Source organism: Papio anubis, chromosome 11, assembly GCF_008728515.1.
Source record: "Papio anubis isolate 15944 chromosome 11, Panubis1.0, whole genome shotgun sequence".
Classification (NCBI taxonomy): domain Eukaryota; kingdom Metazoa; phylum Chordata; class Mammalia; order Primates; family Cercopithecidae; genus Papio; species Papio anubis.
The window spans coordinates 38,714,329-38,732,667 of NC_044986.1; the positions used below are offsets into that span (position 1 = coordinate 38,714,329).

An 18,339-nucleotide genomic window follows, 5' to 3' on the forward strand; every position below is an offset into this window, starting at 1 on the left:
ATATACATTTTTATATATCTAATATAATATTTAATAATAATATAAATATGTATTTTTGTTATGTAAGAACGTATTAACACTCCCTGCTAATTCAGCGTGTCTCTTTGACATGTAAACAATCACCTATTATTACAATAATGTAATAATAACATAAATATTATTATGTAATAACATAAATACATATTTATGTATATCATTTATATACAATTCAATATATATATACATTTATTAGCTAATACTTTGATATATGTGCAGTCATTCAACATGTATGAGTTATATTCAGTATTTCATGTTTAGGCAGTTGTATTTTAAGTGAACTATACTAAATATTTGAAAGGCTTTTGTTATCAAGGGTTAAGTCTTCTATTTTTTGATATAACATTACAATGTACATTTTTTATACACGACATACAGAATACACTGATTTCCCTCAAAGTCATAAATTCCCAACTGGTCATTAATCTGAGAATATTGAATTTTGAGTATATTGGAACATAGAATCATTTACTTCAGTATTTCTCCATCATCACAGCACATTGGAACAACCAGGAAGTTTTAATTACCAATACCTGGGCTCCAATCCAATATAATTAAACCAGAATCTCCTAGATGGGCACTGCAAAGAAGGAGTAGGACAAAAGAACATTTTATCTCTATCCATGGGCCAAAGTCCACACAGAAAAAAAGTATAAATTGGACCTAGGTGATTGCTTACTTTACATGTCAAAGAGACACACACTGAATTAGCAGGGAGTGTTATAAAAGCCTTGGAGTGCAAGCTCTCAGCTGTATTAATAAGAAGAGAAGTCTTCAATGGATCCTTTTGTGGTCCTGGTGCTCTGTCTCTCCTTTGTGCTTCTCTTTTCACTCTGGAGACAGAGCTCTGGGAGAAGGAAACTCCCTCCTGGCCCCACTCCTCTTCCTATTATTGGAAATATTCTACAGATAGATGTTAAGGACATCTGCAAATCTTTCAGCAATGTAAGTATGCTTTATGTTCCTCCAGTCACTTGCAAAGGGTAAGTTATTTGACTGCTATTTTTAGACAAAATATATTCCTGGAAGCACTCTATTTTAATAGATCATTGTAAAGCAAAATAATCCCTCTGAACTTCTTTGATGTTTCTTTTGTCTTTCTAAGTCTGTCATTGTCAGAAATAGTAGAGTGAGTTGATGCATTTTGTGAATACAGAATCATTGGGGTCATTGTATGATAGAATCATTTAATACAATGTCAAAAGTTTGAAGTGCTGTTCACCTCTTTGTTTCAGAGTGTTTTGCTATGATTTTTGACTGAAGGTGAAGGGAAATATGTGTGATTAGAAATTTCATCCAATAAGTCCTCTACTGCAGTAGTCATGTGTTTTATTCAGAATCGTCATGAAAATTGAACTTCTCTGAAGATTCATTTGATGGCTGATATGACAGAAATATTTGTGGGTTCAGGACAAGCATACATGCATGAAAGAAAGAAGTAATCAGTCAGGGCCCAATTGGTGGTTAACATAATTCTTCTGGATTCTGAACAAAGTCACTATCTGTGGCCAAGGTTGCTGGAGAATGGAAGAAATTCTTTTTTCAGGAATTGCTGAATGTCCTGATTCTAACTTTGTGGTACTTCATCTTTCCATATTGGTAATACCAGCAGTTACAAACTGGATTGGGCATCAGAATTGCCTAGGGTGACACTGATAATACAGATTTCTAGGGTTGATCACAGGACTGCTGAATCAGAATCCTCATGGTAAGAGCTTTACAGGTGACCCTGAAGTCCTTAACCGGGGATTGGCCTCAAGGTGGACATGGGGGAGTGATAAATTGTTCAAGCATCAGTTTAAATTAGCAGAGGTTCAAGTTTGGAACTTCTATATATTACCCGTAGGACTCTGAGAATGAATTTGGAATTCTCTGGCCTCAGTTTCTTCATTTTTAAAACAGGGCAAATGAATGTGCTCAATGTGTTGAAGTGAGGATGAACTGTGATTTGTGTACCAATTGCCTGGGTTATTGCATAGCATATCATAGGTCATCTATAAGTGGCAGCTATGACAATCACCATCACATTTATGTACAAAATTCAGAAATATTGAATCTATGTGTGGCAAATATAAACATTAAAAAATACAATGAAAATATCAATCTGAATCATACGTAATATTTGGAGCAAATAGTGACTTATTTTGCTGCTATTTGCATTTCCTTTCCCAGTTCTCAAAAGTCTATGGTCCTGTGTTCACCGTGTATTTTGGCATGAATCCTGTAGTGGTGTTGCATGGATATGAGACAGTGAAGGAAGCCCTGATTGATAATGCAGAGGAGTTTTCTGGAAGAGGCATTTTGCCAATATCGGAAAGAATTACTAACGGACTTGGTAGGTGTGCATATACCTGTGTCAGCTTTGGTAACTGGGGTGAGGAAGATGGAAAACAGAGCCCTAAAAAGCTTCTCAGCAGAGCTTAGCCTATCTGCCTGGCTGCCCAGTGTTGCAGCACTTTCTTCCTTGGCTATGAATTCTCCCAGTTTCTGCCCCCCTTTTTTGTTAGGAATCATTTCCAGCAATGGAAAGAGATGGAAGGAGACCCGTCGTTTCTCTCTCACAACCTTGAGGAATTTTGGGATGGGGAAGAGGAGCATTGAGGACCGTGTTCAAGAGGAAGCCCGCTGCCTTGTGGAGGAGTTGAGAAAAACCAAGGGTGGGTGACTCTACTCTGCATCACTGACCTTAACAGTTAGCTGTCTTCACTAATGACATCCTTGGAAACATTTCAGGGGTGAACAGATCTTCATTGTGCATCCTGGTTGTCAGCCCTCAGGTGGTGGAGGGAGGTTTGAAGCACAGACAAGGGAGATTTTGTGTACCTGTGCTTTACCTGTATAAATGTGTTGGTTCATAGGGTATAGGAATCAAAGGTCATTTAATCCTATTTTCTGCTCAGTTTTTTTCCCTTGTTTTCAAATCAGAAATAATAAATAAGGGTCTTGAGTTCATTTTTTGAAAAGAGTTAAAGAAGAAGGTTTCCCCCATAGCATAAATCTGCATTACCTTCACCAGAACATTTCACCAGAGAACACTAGGAAAGTGGACATGGTGAAAATGACCTCATCACACCTTATGGAACATGAACCAAGTGACATGTGCTTTCATTTAATTAGTTTTTTCATATGGTCAGACTCACATGTCCGGGAATTCCTTCCAGGTCCATGCCTACAGCTCTGGCCAGTAATGACACTATGTATGGTTTCACTTTCTTAGGTATATCTCAGTACAGTTTTCATCAGTTCTTATTTCTCAGGAAACACGGTACTATTTGAAAACTGTCAGGATTAATTATTTCTTGTTAACCACTACTTACTGTAACAATTTATATATTTTGAGTAAATATAATCTACAGTATAACTCAGCAAAATACACAAATACTAATTTATAAATAATTTAACTAGATTTTAACTATTATGAAAAACTCTTTATCTTGTCTTCCTTAAATGTAATTTGGCTATGTTTTCAGTTTTGTCATCTTTTTTCCCCTGTATTGGATCTTAGCTTTGAAATTTGTGCGAATCATTTTTCTCCCACTGCCAATTTACTCACCTATGAAGTGCTTGTTATAATCAATGTGATTATCAGCTGGGATATAAAATTACCTTTTTAAATTCACTCTCCCAAATGCAGTAAAAAAAAAAAAAAAAAAACCTGGATATCAGATTGTACCTGAGAATCTCTCTCTCTCACACACACACACACACACACACACACACACACACACACACACACTCTCACCAAGGCTTCCTAAATTACCTTTCACCCCGTTGGCTAAAACAACTGTTTTTCTGAAACTTTAGAGCCCAGTAATGTTTAAAGGAGTCTGGCATAGAAGCTGCTAACTTAGCAGGTTTCCTGTTGTTCAATGTTCCAACTTTATTCAGAACCCTTTCATTTCATGTCACTCTTATTTAGGACCTATCGATGTGAATCTGGGCACCTTTTCCATTTATGTTCACTAGTCACTTGGTTACAGCAATTTCATTTTAGAGATTCCTGCACCAAAAAAAAAAGCCTTTTTAATAATTTATTTACCTGTAAAATGACAGATTTGGCCTAACTTATGGTCAAATTTAAAACTTTATTAAAACATACTTATCTTGATAACTATACTGAATAATATCCCAGAATCCACAAGAGTAGTTTTGCCCAAATTAATTAAATTTGGAAGATGATTGAAAATGATAAACATTATTCCAAAGGAAGGACATTCATTTTTTACAAATTGAAAAAGAAATAAAAAGATTCCATTTATCAATTTATGTTTTGGTTAGCTTTACTGGGATTTAGATTTGAAATAAAAAGTTAACATTTTACTTATTTAGATAAACAAATCTGTTATACTTAATGCTCATTTATATTAGTTTTTCTTCTATGCCATATGGATGTACCTGCTTTTCACATTTGTTCCCTCAAACACATGCATTCACCCACAATCTCCCTAACTTTAATTCCTGTTGGTTCAGCACATTATACTTTCAGCTATTCACTGTATGTAAGACATTTCTAGGTCCCCAGATTTTCTCTTCCTATCTGTGTGTTTTATTGTCCAGAGGCTTTGCAGACAGACATGATTCTGCTCTAAAAACTTGAATTATTAGGATTTTGGAAAAGTCTTCTTTTTCCTTCCAAAATAAAAGATACTTTGGGTTAAAAGAGTTTAAATAAAAGCAGTGGATGTGAATTACCACATGTGAAATGACATTGCTTAGCTAGACTGGAATGCTCAACTCATATTTAAGGTAAAAGTAATATATTTATTTCATGCATGCTGATTTTTTTTGGACACATGGGGAATTTGTAAGATATTGTTTAAAATTTCTAAATTTCCTTTATGTCTTAACAAATGCAGATCTTTTAAATGTTTATTTTTTAATAATATTTTAAAACATTTTTAAATCTTTAGCCTCACCCTGTGATCCCACTTTCATCCTGGGCTGTGCTCCCTGCAATGTGATCTGCTCCGTTGTTTTCCAGAAACGATTTGATTATAAAGATGAGAATTTTCTCACCCTGATGAAAAGATTCACTGTAAACTTCAGGATTCTGACCTCCCCATGGATCCAGGTAAGGCCAAGATTTTATCTTCCTGGGAAACTATTTATGCTATGTTTTCTGGTAAGTCCAAAGTTCTATATGAAGGGCATGTTTGAACACCACAGTACTGCTCAGAAATTTATGAAGTGAACATCTGGAAAAGATGACCAAGTCTTTTATTTTACACACAGAAAATGAATGCCCAAATACAGGGGTGGCTTTCAAGCCCAATGGCTTCCTGACCAGTGGTTTATCCACTAAATCCCAAAGACTGTTTCAATAAAGTGCTTTGGTGACAGCCCAAAACATGTCCATATCACTCCATGGACATCCGGGCCCTTTCTGAAGGCTTCCATTACTCAGTAGGCTTATCCTCCAATCAATGCTTACTGACCTCTTCCTCACATTACTTGGCAGAAATATTCTAATTTAGGGAAAGACTATCTCCATCAAGGAGGGAGAATATTTGTGACCATAGAAGGTGCCAGGAAATACTGAATAGGGCAGGTGTGTTTGATGCTTCAGTTGAGATCCTGGCTGATGAGGCAGCTAGGTTAGGAATGACAAAAATGGTTGGTTTCATGGTGTGTGAACCATAAACAAACATTCAAATTTTACCCTGTGCTGAGCTAGCATGCCCTACACTCTGCCTAAATAATGATTGTGTGATCTTAGAGAAATCACTTAACTGCTCAGGTGCACAGCTGGGTTTTAAGGTATCTTCGAGCTGCTCGCACTTCTAAAATACTGATTCCATTTTTGAAGCTACTTGACAGAAATAAAAACAGTGCGTTCTAGCTTTGTGCTCTCTATCAGGTTGCCCAAACCCCCTTAACCTCTAGCGTCATGAACTAAATATAAATCATAGTAATTCATGCCATCTTATATTTCAAGGTGGTAGGGAAGACTTGGTTTAAAAATGAGAAAATTGATATTAAAATGTTTTTATACAATAAAATGATGTATGAGTGAAGAAAATAATTATCATCTTTGATTTCCTGTTCAAAATTTTCTCCCTCCAATCTTTAGGTACAGAAAATTGCTATACATGCACAATAAAAATTTCCCCATCAAAATGTACATAACATTTTATTCATATTTATAGCTATAATTTCAATCAGGGCTTGGTGTAAGACACATATATCTTATGATGTGTTTATATTTAATATTCTTTTCTCTTTTAGGTCTGCAATAATTTCCCTCTACTCATTGATTGTTTCCCAGGAACTCACAACAAATTGCTTAAAAATGTTGCTCTTACAAAAAGTTACATTAGGGAGAAAGTAAAAGAACACCAAGCAACACTGGATGTTAACAATCCTCGGGACTTTATTGATTGCTTCCTGATCAAAATGGAGCAGGTAAGATACTAGCAACAGATCAGTATTTTGATTTCTTGTCCATTTTGTGATTCATCGAATCCTTCTGTAATTTACTAAGGATGTTTAAATGATCAGGCCAGCAATGCTTGACAAGCACCTTAATTACGTATTGTATTTATGGGCCTGTACTAAACATCATGGAAAATATAAAATTGTCCAATAGCTAGAATGCATAGACTCTCTTCTTGAAATAAAAGTAATCTACGTGAGTAGAATAATATAGACACTGCAGTCAAATGGAAACAATTACAAATAAGTAGAAAATATAAAATATCCTACCATAAACTGAAGATGGATATCAATATTGCACACAGATTATGTGACAATGGAAAAGAATGGCTTATCATAAATGGGCTTCTTGCATGCCCTGCATATTGAAATAGCCCTTAAAATATTTGCAGTGTGGAACAGAAGAAAGGTTTCAGATGGACTGAGTAGATTGTGGAGAGGTATGTGATGGGAAAGAGTTGGTGGATGGAAGAGAGAAGGTTTAATTTGGTGTAACCTAAAATGAATTTGCACAAAGGAGTTGGAGGTTGATGTTTATTAGGTAACCTGTGAGCGTGAATCCCGTTTTCATTGCACTATTTATTGAATTGTCTTGATGACCTCATTATAAACCAGTTAAATATAAATGTGAGGATTTGTTTGTAGGCTCTCAATTCTACTCCATTGATCTGTCTGTCCTTATGACAGTAGTACCTCATTTTGAAGTCTTAATTACTGTAACTTTGTATCAAATTTTCAAATCAAAAAGTGTGGGTCCTCAAAGCTTTTTTCAAGACTATTTGGGCTTTTTTGGGTTCATTCAGTCTCAACATAAATTTAAGAATAAACTTGTCACTTCTGCATACAAGCCCATAGGGATTTTAACAGATTGCATTAAATCTATAGATTAATTCAAAAAATTATGACTTTTTAAATATTGAGATGAAATTCATGTACCATTATCACCCAATTTAAAGTGTACACTTTAATGGTATGATTTCAATTACAATATTGTGCAACTGAGGTAAGAGGCGGGAATCAACTCCAGAAGTGGGACTTGGACACAGGAACAGATTGATGGCTAGCTAAAACAGGGCCAGGACGAAAGCAGCCTTCAATCAGTCTCGCCCACCAGTGTGCCGTGTCAATTTACTATTCCCATGGCAATACTCAGGAGTTACCTCCCCTTTCCATGGCACCCAATGACCCAAAAGATAAGACCCCTTCCCTTCACAAACTGTCCATTAGTATGCATGCAATTAAAAGTGGGTATAAAAATGACTGCAAAACTGCCCTGAGTTCCTACTCTCTGCCTATACCATAGCCCTGCTCTGCAGTAGCCCTCACAGACCTGTACCACTGCCTGTTCAACAAAGCTGTTTTCTTCTACCTCTGAGCTACCTTTGAATTCTTTTCTGGGCAAAGCCAAGAACCCTCCCAGATTAAGCTCCACATTGGGACTCGCCTGCCCTACATCACAACTACCATCTCTCTCTACTTTCAAAACTTTTTTATCACTCCACAGAAACATATTCTATCATTAAATAGTTACCCTCATTCCCCACTCCATCATGTAGTAAACATTAATCAACTATCTTTATGGATTTTCCTATAATGAATATAGCATTTAAAAGGACCCATGGCATACGTGACCTTTTTCCTGGCTTCTTTCACTTAGCATAATGATATGGAGGGTCAACTAAGTTTTAGCATGTGATAGTACTTTGTTGTTTTTTGTGGTTGAATAATATTCCATTTTCATGTACACATACAACAATTTGCTTGTCATTCATCTGTTGATGATCATTTGTGTTATATAAATGATCTTTTGGCTCTTATAAATAATGTTGCTGTTAACATTTGTACACAAGTTTCTTCATGAACATATTTTCAGTTTTCCAGGGTATAGTCCTAGGAGTGTTATTTCTGGGTCATATGGTGATTTTATGTTTAACTTTTTGAGAAACAACTAAACATTTCTACAGTAAATGCACCATTTTAAAATCCCACTATCAATGTTTGAGGGTTCCTCTTTTCCATATTATAGCTAATATTTGTAGTTTTCTGTTTTTTTGTGTCAGCTCAAAGTGGTATTTCATTGTGGTTGTGGTTTTGACTTGACCAATGATATTAATCAGCTTTTTACCATTTTTACAAGATCTTTGGAGAAATGTTATTCAAGGCCCTTGCTCTTTTTTTTTTTTTTTTTTTTTTTTTGAGATCAGGCCTCTCTGTGTTCCTCAGGTTGGAGTACAGTGCTGTTATCTTGGCTCACTGCAACCTCTGATTCTTGGGCTCAAGTGATACTCCTACCTCAGCTTCCCAAGTAGCTAGGAGCACAGGCACAAACCCCAACACCCAGCTAATTTTTGTATATTTTTGTACAAACATGGTTTCACCATGTTTCCCAGGCTGGTCTCAAACTCCTGAACTCAAGCAGTCCACCCACCTCAGCCCTCCCAAAGCACTGGGATTGCAGGTGTGAGTCACCACACCTGGCCCTTTGCTCATTTCTATATTGGGTTGCTTGTCATTTGTTGTTCAACTGTAGGTAATTGTTTCTGGATTCTGGGCATTAAATGCTTACTAAATATGTATGAAATACAAATATTTTCTCCCATCCTATATATTGTCATTTCACATTCTTAATTTTGTCCTTCGATGAACAAACATTTTAAATTTGGTGAAGCCCAGTTTATCTCTCTTATTTTAGTTGCTTTGGTGTCAAATCTATGCATCCACTTCCAATTCTGAAGGCATTAAGATTTAACCCGATGTTTTATTCTAAGAATTTTATAGTTTTAGTTCACATTTGAGTTTTTCGTTCACTTTCAGTTATATTTTGCATAAGAGTGAGATAGGGGTTCAACTTCATTCTTTTGTATGTGGTTACCCAGTTGTCCCAGCACTGATTGTTGAAGAAACTCTTCCTTTATTTATTTATTTTTTTTGAAACTCTTCCTTTAGATTGAATGATCTTGGCACGTTTGTTGAAAAAGAACTGGGCATAGATGATTAGGTTTACGTTTGGATTTCAATTTATTCCATTGGTCTTTATTTCTTTCCTTTTGCCAGTACCATGCTGTTTTGACTACTATAGTTTTGTTTTGAAGTTTGGAAATTTGGAAATTGAGTCCTCTCCCTGTAGTTGCATATAAATTCAGGATTGGCTTTTCCATTTTTGCACAAATAAAAATTTTAAAAAGGACATTGGAATTGTGACAGTGATTACATTCAATCTTTAGATTACTTTTGGAAGCATTGCCATCTTAACAATTTTAAGTCTTTCAATCCTTTAACATGACATGGTTTGCCATTTATTTAGGTACTCCTTATTTTTCTAAGCAACATTTGATAGTTTTCCATCTTTTATCTTCTTGATTATAGATTCTCAAGGCTTTTGGCCCTTTTGATGCTATTGCGAATGTAATTATTTCCTTGATTTTATTTTCATGTCACTCATTGCTGATATAAACAGACACAACAGATATCTGGACCAATTTTACACTCTAAAATTAAGCTGAAAACATTTGTCAGCTCTCGTTGTGTTTTGTCGGTTGTATGAACTTTTCTTTATATATAATTGTGTTATTTTAAAATAGAAACAGTTTTACATCTTGCTTTGTTACCTAAATGCCTTTTATTTCTCTTTCCTGTCTAATTGTTTTGGCTAGGACATTAAGTGCTATGCTGAATAGCAGCAGCAAAATTGGATATACTTGGATCTTTTCCCCCTGATTTTGGGGCATAAGTTTTTAGATTTTCACAACTGGACATAAAATACCTTTGGAATTTTTATAAATATATTTTATTATAAGGAATTTCCCTTCTATTCATATTTTTGAGTGATTTTATCAGGAAGAGAATTGAATTTTGTCTTATGCTTTCTCAGCTTCTATTGAGATGGTCATTTTGTTAGATTTTTCCTTTCTTTCTAATAAGGTGTATTACATTGATTGATTTTCTTATTGAAGCACTCTTGCACTACTCATATAGATCCCATTTAGTTATGACATATAATCCTTAATTTTTTTTATTATACTTTAAGTTCTAGGGTACATGTGCACAATGTGCAGGTTTGTTGCATATGTATACATGTGCCATGTTGGTGTGCTGCACCCATTTACTTGTCATTTACACTAGGTATATCTCCTAATGCTATCCCTCCCTCCTCCCCCTCCCCCTTCCCCACAATAGGACCTGGTGTGTGATGTTCCCCTTCCTGTGTCCAAGTGATCTCATTGTTCAATTCCTACTTACGAGTGAGAACATGCGGTGCTTGCTTTTCTGTTCTTGTGATAGTTTGCTGAGAATGATGGTTTCCAGCTGCATCCATGTCCCCACAAAGGACACAAACTCATCCTTTTTTATGGCTGCATAGTATTCCATGGTGTATATGTGCCACATTTTCTTAATCCAGTCTGTCACTGATGGACATTTGGGTTGATTCTACGTCTTTGCTATTGTGAATAGTGCCGCAATAAACATACGTGTGCATGTGTCTTTATAGCAGCATGATTTATAATCCTTCGGGTATATATGCAGTAATGAGATGGCTGGGTCAAATGGTATTTTTGGTTCTAGATCCTTGAGGAATTGCCACAGTTTTCCACAATGGTCGAACTAGTTTACAGTCCCACCAACAGTGTAAAAGTGTTCCTATTTCTCCAGATCCTCTCTAGCACGTATTGTTTCCTGACTTTTTAATGATTGCCATTCTAACTGGTGTGAGATGGTATCTCATTGTGGTTTTGATTTGCATTTCTCTGATGGCGAGTGACGATGAGCATTTTTTCATGTGTCTGTTGGCTGTATGAATGTATGCATAATCCTTAATTTTAAAAAAATCCATAATATACAACTTGTCATATTATTTATCTTTCTTGTCTAATTGTTTTGGCTAGGACCTTAAGAACAATGCCAAATAGCAGTAATAAAAGTAGATATACTTGGGTTTTTTACCCCCTGATTTTAAGGCACAAGCTTTTAGATTTTCACAATTTGATATAAAATATCTTTGGAATTTTTATAAATACATTTTATTATTATAAGGAATTTTCCCTTCTATTCATATTTTTCAGTGATTTTTAAAGTTATACTTTAGGTTCTGGGATACATGTGCAGCATGTGCAGCTTTGTTACATAGGTATACATGTGCCACGGTGGTTTGCTGCACCCGTCAACCCATCATCTAGGTTTTAAGCCCCACATGAATTAGGTATTTGTCCCAATGCTCTTCCTCCCCTAGCTCTCCACCCCCTGACAGGCCCTGGTGTGTGATGTTTCCCTCCCTGTGTCCATGTGTTCTCACTGTTCAACTCCCACTTTTGAGTGAGAATATGCAATGTTTGGTTTTCTGTTTCTGTGTTAGTTTGCTAAGAATGATGGTTTCCAGCTTCATCCATGTCCCTGAAAAGGACATGGATTCATATTCTTTATGGCTGCATAGTAGTCCATGGTGTATATATGCCATATTTTCTTTATCTAGTCTATCATTGATGGACATTTGGGTTGGTTCCAAGTCTTTGCTATTGTAAATAGTGCTGCAGTAAACATATGTGTACATGTGTCTTTATAGTAGAATGATTTATAATCCTTTGAGTATATACCCAGTAATGGGATTGCTGACTCAAATGGTATTTCTGATTTTAGATCCTTGAGGAATTGCCACCCTGTCTTCCACAATGATTGAACTAATTTACACTCCCACCAACAGTGTAAAAGCATTCCTATTTCTCTGCATCCTCGCCAGCATCCGTTGTTTCCTGACTTTTTAATGATTGCCATTCTAACTAGTGTGAGATGGTATCTCATTGTTAATATTATGTGTGGATATTGTAAATAGGATTACTTTTTTAAATTATTCACTGTAGGAATATAGAAATACTACCAATTTTTGTATGTTATTTTGTGTCTTCCAACTTTACTGAATTTGTTTATTATTTCTTGTAGTTTTTTAGTTGAGTCTTCAGGTTTTTTAAAATATAAGATTATAATATCTGCAAATGAGGATAATTTGACTTCTTTCATTCTAATTGGGATCTCCTTCATATCTTTCTCTGATTGCTCTAGCTAGGTATTCCAGTACAATGTTGAATAACAGTGGTGAAAGTAAGCATCCTTGTTGTTTTCCAGACCTTAGAGGAAAGGATTTCAGTTTTTTCCTCATTTAGTATGTTACTAGCTGTGGGTCTTTTGTAGATGGCTTTTATTATGGTGAGGTATATTCCTTCTATACCTTGTTTTTTTAGGGCTTTTACCATGAAGGGATGTTGAGTTTTATCAAATAATTTTTCAGTATCCATTGAAATCACCACATGCTTTTGTTCTTTATTCTGTTGATAGGATGTACCACATCTATTAATTGGCATATGTTAAAGCACCCTTGTATACAGTGATAAATCCCACCTGGTTGTGATGAATGAGTTCTTTAATGTATTCATTAGTTTGGTTTGCAGCTATTTTCTTGAGGATTTTTGCATCAATATTCCTCAGAGACAATGGCCTATACTTTTTTTTTTTTTTTTTTTAACATGTCTTTGGTTTTGTTATCAGAGTAATACTGGCCTCATAGAATTAGTTTGGAAGTATTCCCTCCTTCACTATTTTGTGAAATAGTCTGAGTAGGATTGGTATTAGTTCTTCTTTAAATGTTTGCTAGAATTCATCATTGAAGTCATTGAGTCTTGAGCTTTTCTCTACTAGGATGCTTTCTCTTGAGTTCAATCTGATTACTTGTTATAATTTTGTTCAGGTTTTGGATTTCTTCATGGTTCAATTTCAGTAGGTTGTATGTATCTAGGAATTTGTTCATTATTTCTAAGTTTTCTAATTTATTGGTATATAGTTGCTCATGGTAGCCACCAATGATCCTTTGAATACCTGTGATATCAGTTGAAATGTCTTCTTTTTCATCACTGACTTATTTGGATCATCTCACATTATTCCTCAGTCTGGCTAAAGGTTTGTCAGCTTTCTTTAATGCTTCTAAAGAACAACTTTTTGCTTTATTAATATTTTGTATTGTTTTCTTTATTTCAATTTCATTTATTTCTGCTCTGAGCTTTATTATTTCTTTTCTTCTACTAATTTTGGGTTTGGTTTGCTCCAGCTTTCGTAGTTTCTTAAGGTATATTGTTAGATTGTTTATTTGATGTTTTTCTTCTATTTTGATAGTTGACACTTACAGCTATTAACTTTATTATTAGTACCACTTTTGCTGAATCCCGTAGGTTTTGGTATGCTATGTTTTCTCATCATTTGTTTCAAGAAATTTTTCAATTTTCTTCTTAATTTCTTCATTCTCCCACTATTCATTCAGGAGCATATTGTTTAATTTTCATGTATTTAAACTTATACAAAATTGATTCAAGATGGATTAAAGACTTAAATGTAAGGTCCAAAACTATAAAAACATTAGCAGAAAATCTAGGCAATACAATTCAGGACATCTTTGGGAGTTTTATTATTAAATGCCTGGAAGTAGTCTTTGTTGGGTTTAATCTGCTTGGTGTTCTATCAGCTTCTTGTACTTAGATAGTGATACCCTTCTCTAGTTTTGGAAAGTTCTCTGTTGTTTCCCCTTAAATACATTTTGTACTCCTTTCTCTTTCTGTACCTCCTCTTTAAGGCCAATAACTCTTAGATTTGCATTTTGAGGCTATTTTCTAGATCCTGTAGGTGTGCTTCATTGTTTTTTATTCTTTTTTCTTTTGTCTCTTCTAGCTGTATTTTCAAATAGCTTCTGTTAAAGCTCACCAATTCTTTCTTCTGTTGGATCAATTCTACTATTCTATGATTCTACTAAAGACTAATACATTCTTTAGTATGCCAATTGCATGTTTCAGCTCCACAATCTCTGCTTGACTCGTAAATTATTTCAGTCTCTTTGTTACGTTTACCTGATAGAATTGTGAATTTCTTCTCTGTGTTATTTTGAATATCTTTAGGTTTCCTCAAAACAACTATCTTATATTCTCTGGCTCAACGATCACATATCTCTGTTTCTCCAGGATTGGTCCCTGGTGCCTTATTTAGTGAATGTGGTGAGGTCATGTTTTCCTGGATTTTCTTTATACTTGTAGATGTTCATCTGGGGCTGGGCATTCTAGAGTTAGGTATTTTTGTCATCTTTGTAGCCTGGGATTTTTTTTTTGTACCCATCCTTCTTGTTAGGCTTTCCCGATATTAAAAAGGACTTAACCTATTTTCAATTTGCCCCTAGAATACTGCAATGGCAGTGAACTGCACTTTTTTTAATAATGGGAAATGAGTTAAGTGTTGTGATCTATCTGCTTTAGGGGCACTCCAAGCCCAATAATGCAGTGGTTCTTGAAGACTTGTAGAGATACTGCCCTGATGGTCTTGGATAGGATCCAAGAGAATTCTGTGGATTACCAGACAGAAACTCTTGTTCTCTTCGCTTAGTTTCTCTCAAATAAACAAAGTCTCTTTCTCTGTTCTGAGCCAACTGAAACTGGGGATAGAATGACACAAGCACTCATGTATCCACCAGCACTGTGACTGCACTGGGTCAGACTTAAAACCAGCAGAGCACTGGGCCTTGCCCAAAGCCTGCTGTAACCACTCCCTGGCTACTGCCTATGTTTCCAAGGATCTGGGGCTCTACAATCAGCTACTGGTGAATCCAGCCAGGCCTGTGTCCTTCACTTCAGTGCGGCAAATTCCTCCAGTACCCAGGCATGTCCAGAGGTACCACCTAGAAGCCAGGGACAAGAGTCAAAAACCTTAGAAATCTATTTGGTGTTATGTTGTACTGCAGCTGATCTGGCACTTAAACCACAAAATGCAGTCCTTCTCACTCTTCCCTTTCCTCTCCAAGGGCAGTGGAGTCTCACCCCTTGAGCAGTGCTATCAAAGGCCCATTCAGAATACTAGACCCTGCACAAGAGCCAAGTCCTAGTTTTGGAGACTCCAGGAGTGCACTTGGTGCTCTACCCACCTGTGATCAAGCTGATACCTAGTTGCAATTCAACGTCGCCTTTATATTTTACTCTGATATCTCAAGTAGAAGGAGTCTTTCCTGATAGCCAGCTAGCTGGGAATGTGTTGAGTGTTACCTAAGCCAGCAAGTCTCAAAGTCTTACCCAAAGCCCTCAACGTAGTACCTGGGTATTGCTGCTAGCTATTCAAGCCCCCACTCCTCAAGCAGAAGAAAGGAGTTTCTTTTGGAAGTGAAAACTGTGCAGCTTGGGATTAGGAGAGGGAGGATGCCAGCACCCCCTTACCCATCTTCAGCTGGTGTTTCAGTAAGTTGCACCTCCAATCCCCGGTCTACTGTCTCTGGGCCCAGTTCAGCACTAGGACTCACATAAAAGTTACAATCCTTGTAGCCAAATCTGTCTTTCAAGTTTATTTACAGTCCCGGAGCCCTATAGTCCACAGTGATGAGGCTTGTAGAAACTTGGTTCCAACCACTGGTATCAGAGATTCACCTCAGGCCAGGGCTGGTTTAAATGCTCCCTCTCTGAGTGGGCATCAGCTGAATTTGGGCCTGTTTTCCCTTCTGCCATAACAGAACATCACTAATTTTATGCTCTATAATTACTGTGTTTTCCCTCCTTCAGTACTCAGAAACACTCTCTGAACCATGCCACTGATGCCAGGGGAAGAGAGGATGTCAGTAATTCAATACTATTTTTTCTATCTCTTCAGTTCCTCTTTCAGTGATACACATTTAAATCTAGGTACTGTGCATGCTCATCTGATTTTGGTTCTTATGAAGGTACACTTTGTGTAGATAGCTGTTAAGTTGATGTCCTTGCATGGGGAATAATCAGTGAAGCATTCTATTCTGTCATCTTGCTCCACTCTCTCATTTGTATATCTTCCTTTGAGAAATTTCTGTTCATGTTGTTTGTCTACTTTTTAATGGGATTATTTGGATTTTTTTTTCTTGCTATTTGAGCTTCCTGTAGATTCTGGAAAATAGTCCTTTGTTGAAGGTATATTTTGCAAATATTTTCTCCCATTCTGTAGGTTGTTTGTTTACTCTGCTTGTCATTTCTTTTACTGTGCAGAAGCTCTTTAGTTTAATTAGGTCCCATTGTCAATTATTTTTGTTGAAATTGCTTTTAAACACTGAGTCATAAATCCTTAGCCTACACCAATGCTCAGAAGAGTTTTTTCTAGGTTTTTGTCTAAAATTTTTATGATTTCAAGTCTCATATCTAAGTCTTTAGTCCATCTTGAGTTAATTTTTGTATATGGTGAGATATAGCAATCATATTTCATTCTTCTACATGTTCCCCTGGGTAATATAAGCCAAACACAAATCCCACAGCTACTAGTGTATGTGGCTCTCTCCTGCAAGAACCACCTCCTAGCTGGAAGCCAATAGGCACAGCCTATTACAACATCTGCTGGCAAAATAACACAACATTTGGGAAGGAGAAAACTTTTGTCTTATCTCAGCTAACACCATACCCACCTCACCCCAGCTAATCAGAATGTCTTCAGTGTGTTCACAAACCCAGTACATTGCTAGTACAGCTGGCATTTGAGAAAATCACTAAGCCTATTTATAACCGAGTAAATCTTACAGAGTTTATGTCACTCTCTTGCCACCCCTATCAGAGGTGGTGCTTGCACCTGCTCCTGGGAGACCAAGCACAGTTAGGCCCAGTTAAGCCCCACTCAACATTGCCCTCCTTTGTAGCAAAGAGTGGAACCCAAGCACTGTATATCTCTCAGACCTTTCCACAGCCTGAAGCATCAGAGATTTCCAGTTGGCTGAAAAAGATGTCAATCATCAATTATTCTCAGAAGGAAGAGCCAATATTACAGGTGAATAATCATAGGCCAAATGGACTGTTAAAGAGAGAGCAATGGAGCTTATTGGTCAATTCATAAGAAGAACCTACAACTCACAAACACGCACAGATACACACATGCACACACACACACACAAATAAAGTAAAAAGAAGCTGGCAGAGGTGAAACCCTGAGAGACTTAGTAATCCATGGAAAGGGCAGATAGGAGTGTTCTCAGCCTCCCTACCCAATTTGGCAGTCTGCTGGGATCTGAAGTCAAGGTGACCTTCTTTGCCTTCACGAGCACAAGTACTGGAGTGGGCTGTGGTTTTGAGACTTCTCAAGAACATTACCTTGTTCACACAAGTTCCCTTTCCTTTTCCCTTGGATCTGAGCTCTTTTCAACTATTTTGGTAGAATTCACTAGAGAAGTAATCTTGAATTGGAACTTTTTTTTTGTGGGGAGGGTGGGGTGGAGTTCTTGATTACTAATTCAAATACTTTACTCATTGTAGGTGTATTCACACTTTCAATTTATGAGAACTTTATTCAATTAGTCCCTTAGCCTTGGCATTTGCATTACCCCTACTCTTCTTTATCCAATATAGGCAGTTAATGCTTCATGTTTTTGTATTAATAATTGCCATTTCTCTTCACTTTGTATTTTTCTATTTATTCCTGAACTTATTCATTAGAATAAGTTGCCTGTTGCCTCCCATCTGGATTACAATTTTGTTAGACCTGTCTTATCTTTGTGAACTCATTATCTTTCACTCTATTTCATTCTTGGTTTTGTTGACATATTTGTTTCACACATTTCAGCTTTGTAACAAATATGTAGGTGATACTGAGTCTTTGTAAATTTTTGACAGAAGAAAATTGCAAACTCTTGATTCAAGAGTATAACACTTTTCATGATATCGCCCTAATTTACCTATATTTATACACTAAAATTGTGTTCACTTACAAATAATAAAAAAAATCATAAAAATGAATGTGTTAGGCTGTTCCTGAATTGCTACAAAGAAATATCTGAGGCCAGATTATTTATAAGAAAATGAGGCCCAATTGACTAACAGTTCTGCAGGCTGTACGAGCATGATGCTGGCATCTGCTCAG

At 36.3% G+C, this 18,339-nt stretch overlaps 1 protein-coding gene across 1 annotated transcript in view; it reads left to right on the forward strand.

Moving 5' to 3' along the window:
• Positions 1-706: 706 nt before the first annotated feature.
• CYP2C8 (cytochrome P450 2C8) overlaps positions 707-18,339 on the forward strand; it is a 29,160-nt gene continuing 11,527 nt past the window's right edge. The window contains exons 1-5 of the mRNA XM_003904030.4: positions 707-981; positions 2,209-2,371; positions 2,544-2,693; positions 4,947-5,107; positions 6,262-6,438. Of these exons, the coding sequence (XP_003904079.2) occupies positions 814-981; positions 2,209-2,371; positions 2,544-2,693; positions 4,947-5,107; positions 6,262-6,438 (819 nt within the window). The 5' untranslated portion in view covers positions 707-813. The remainder of the gene's footprint in view (positions 982-2,208; positions 2,372-2,543; positions 2,694-4,946; positions 5,108-6,261; positions 6,439-18,339) is intronic.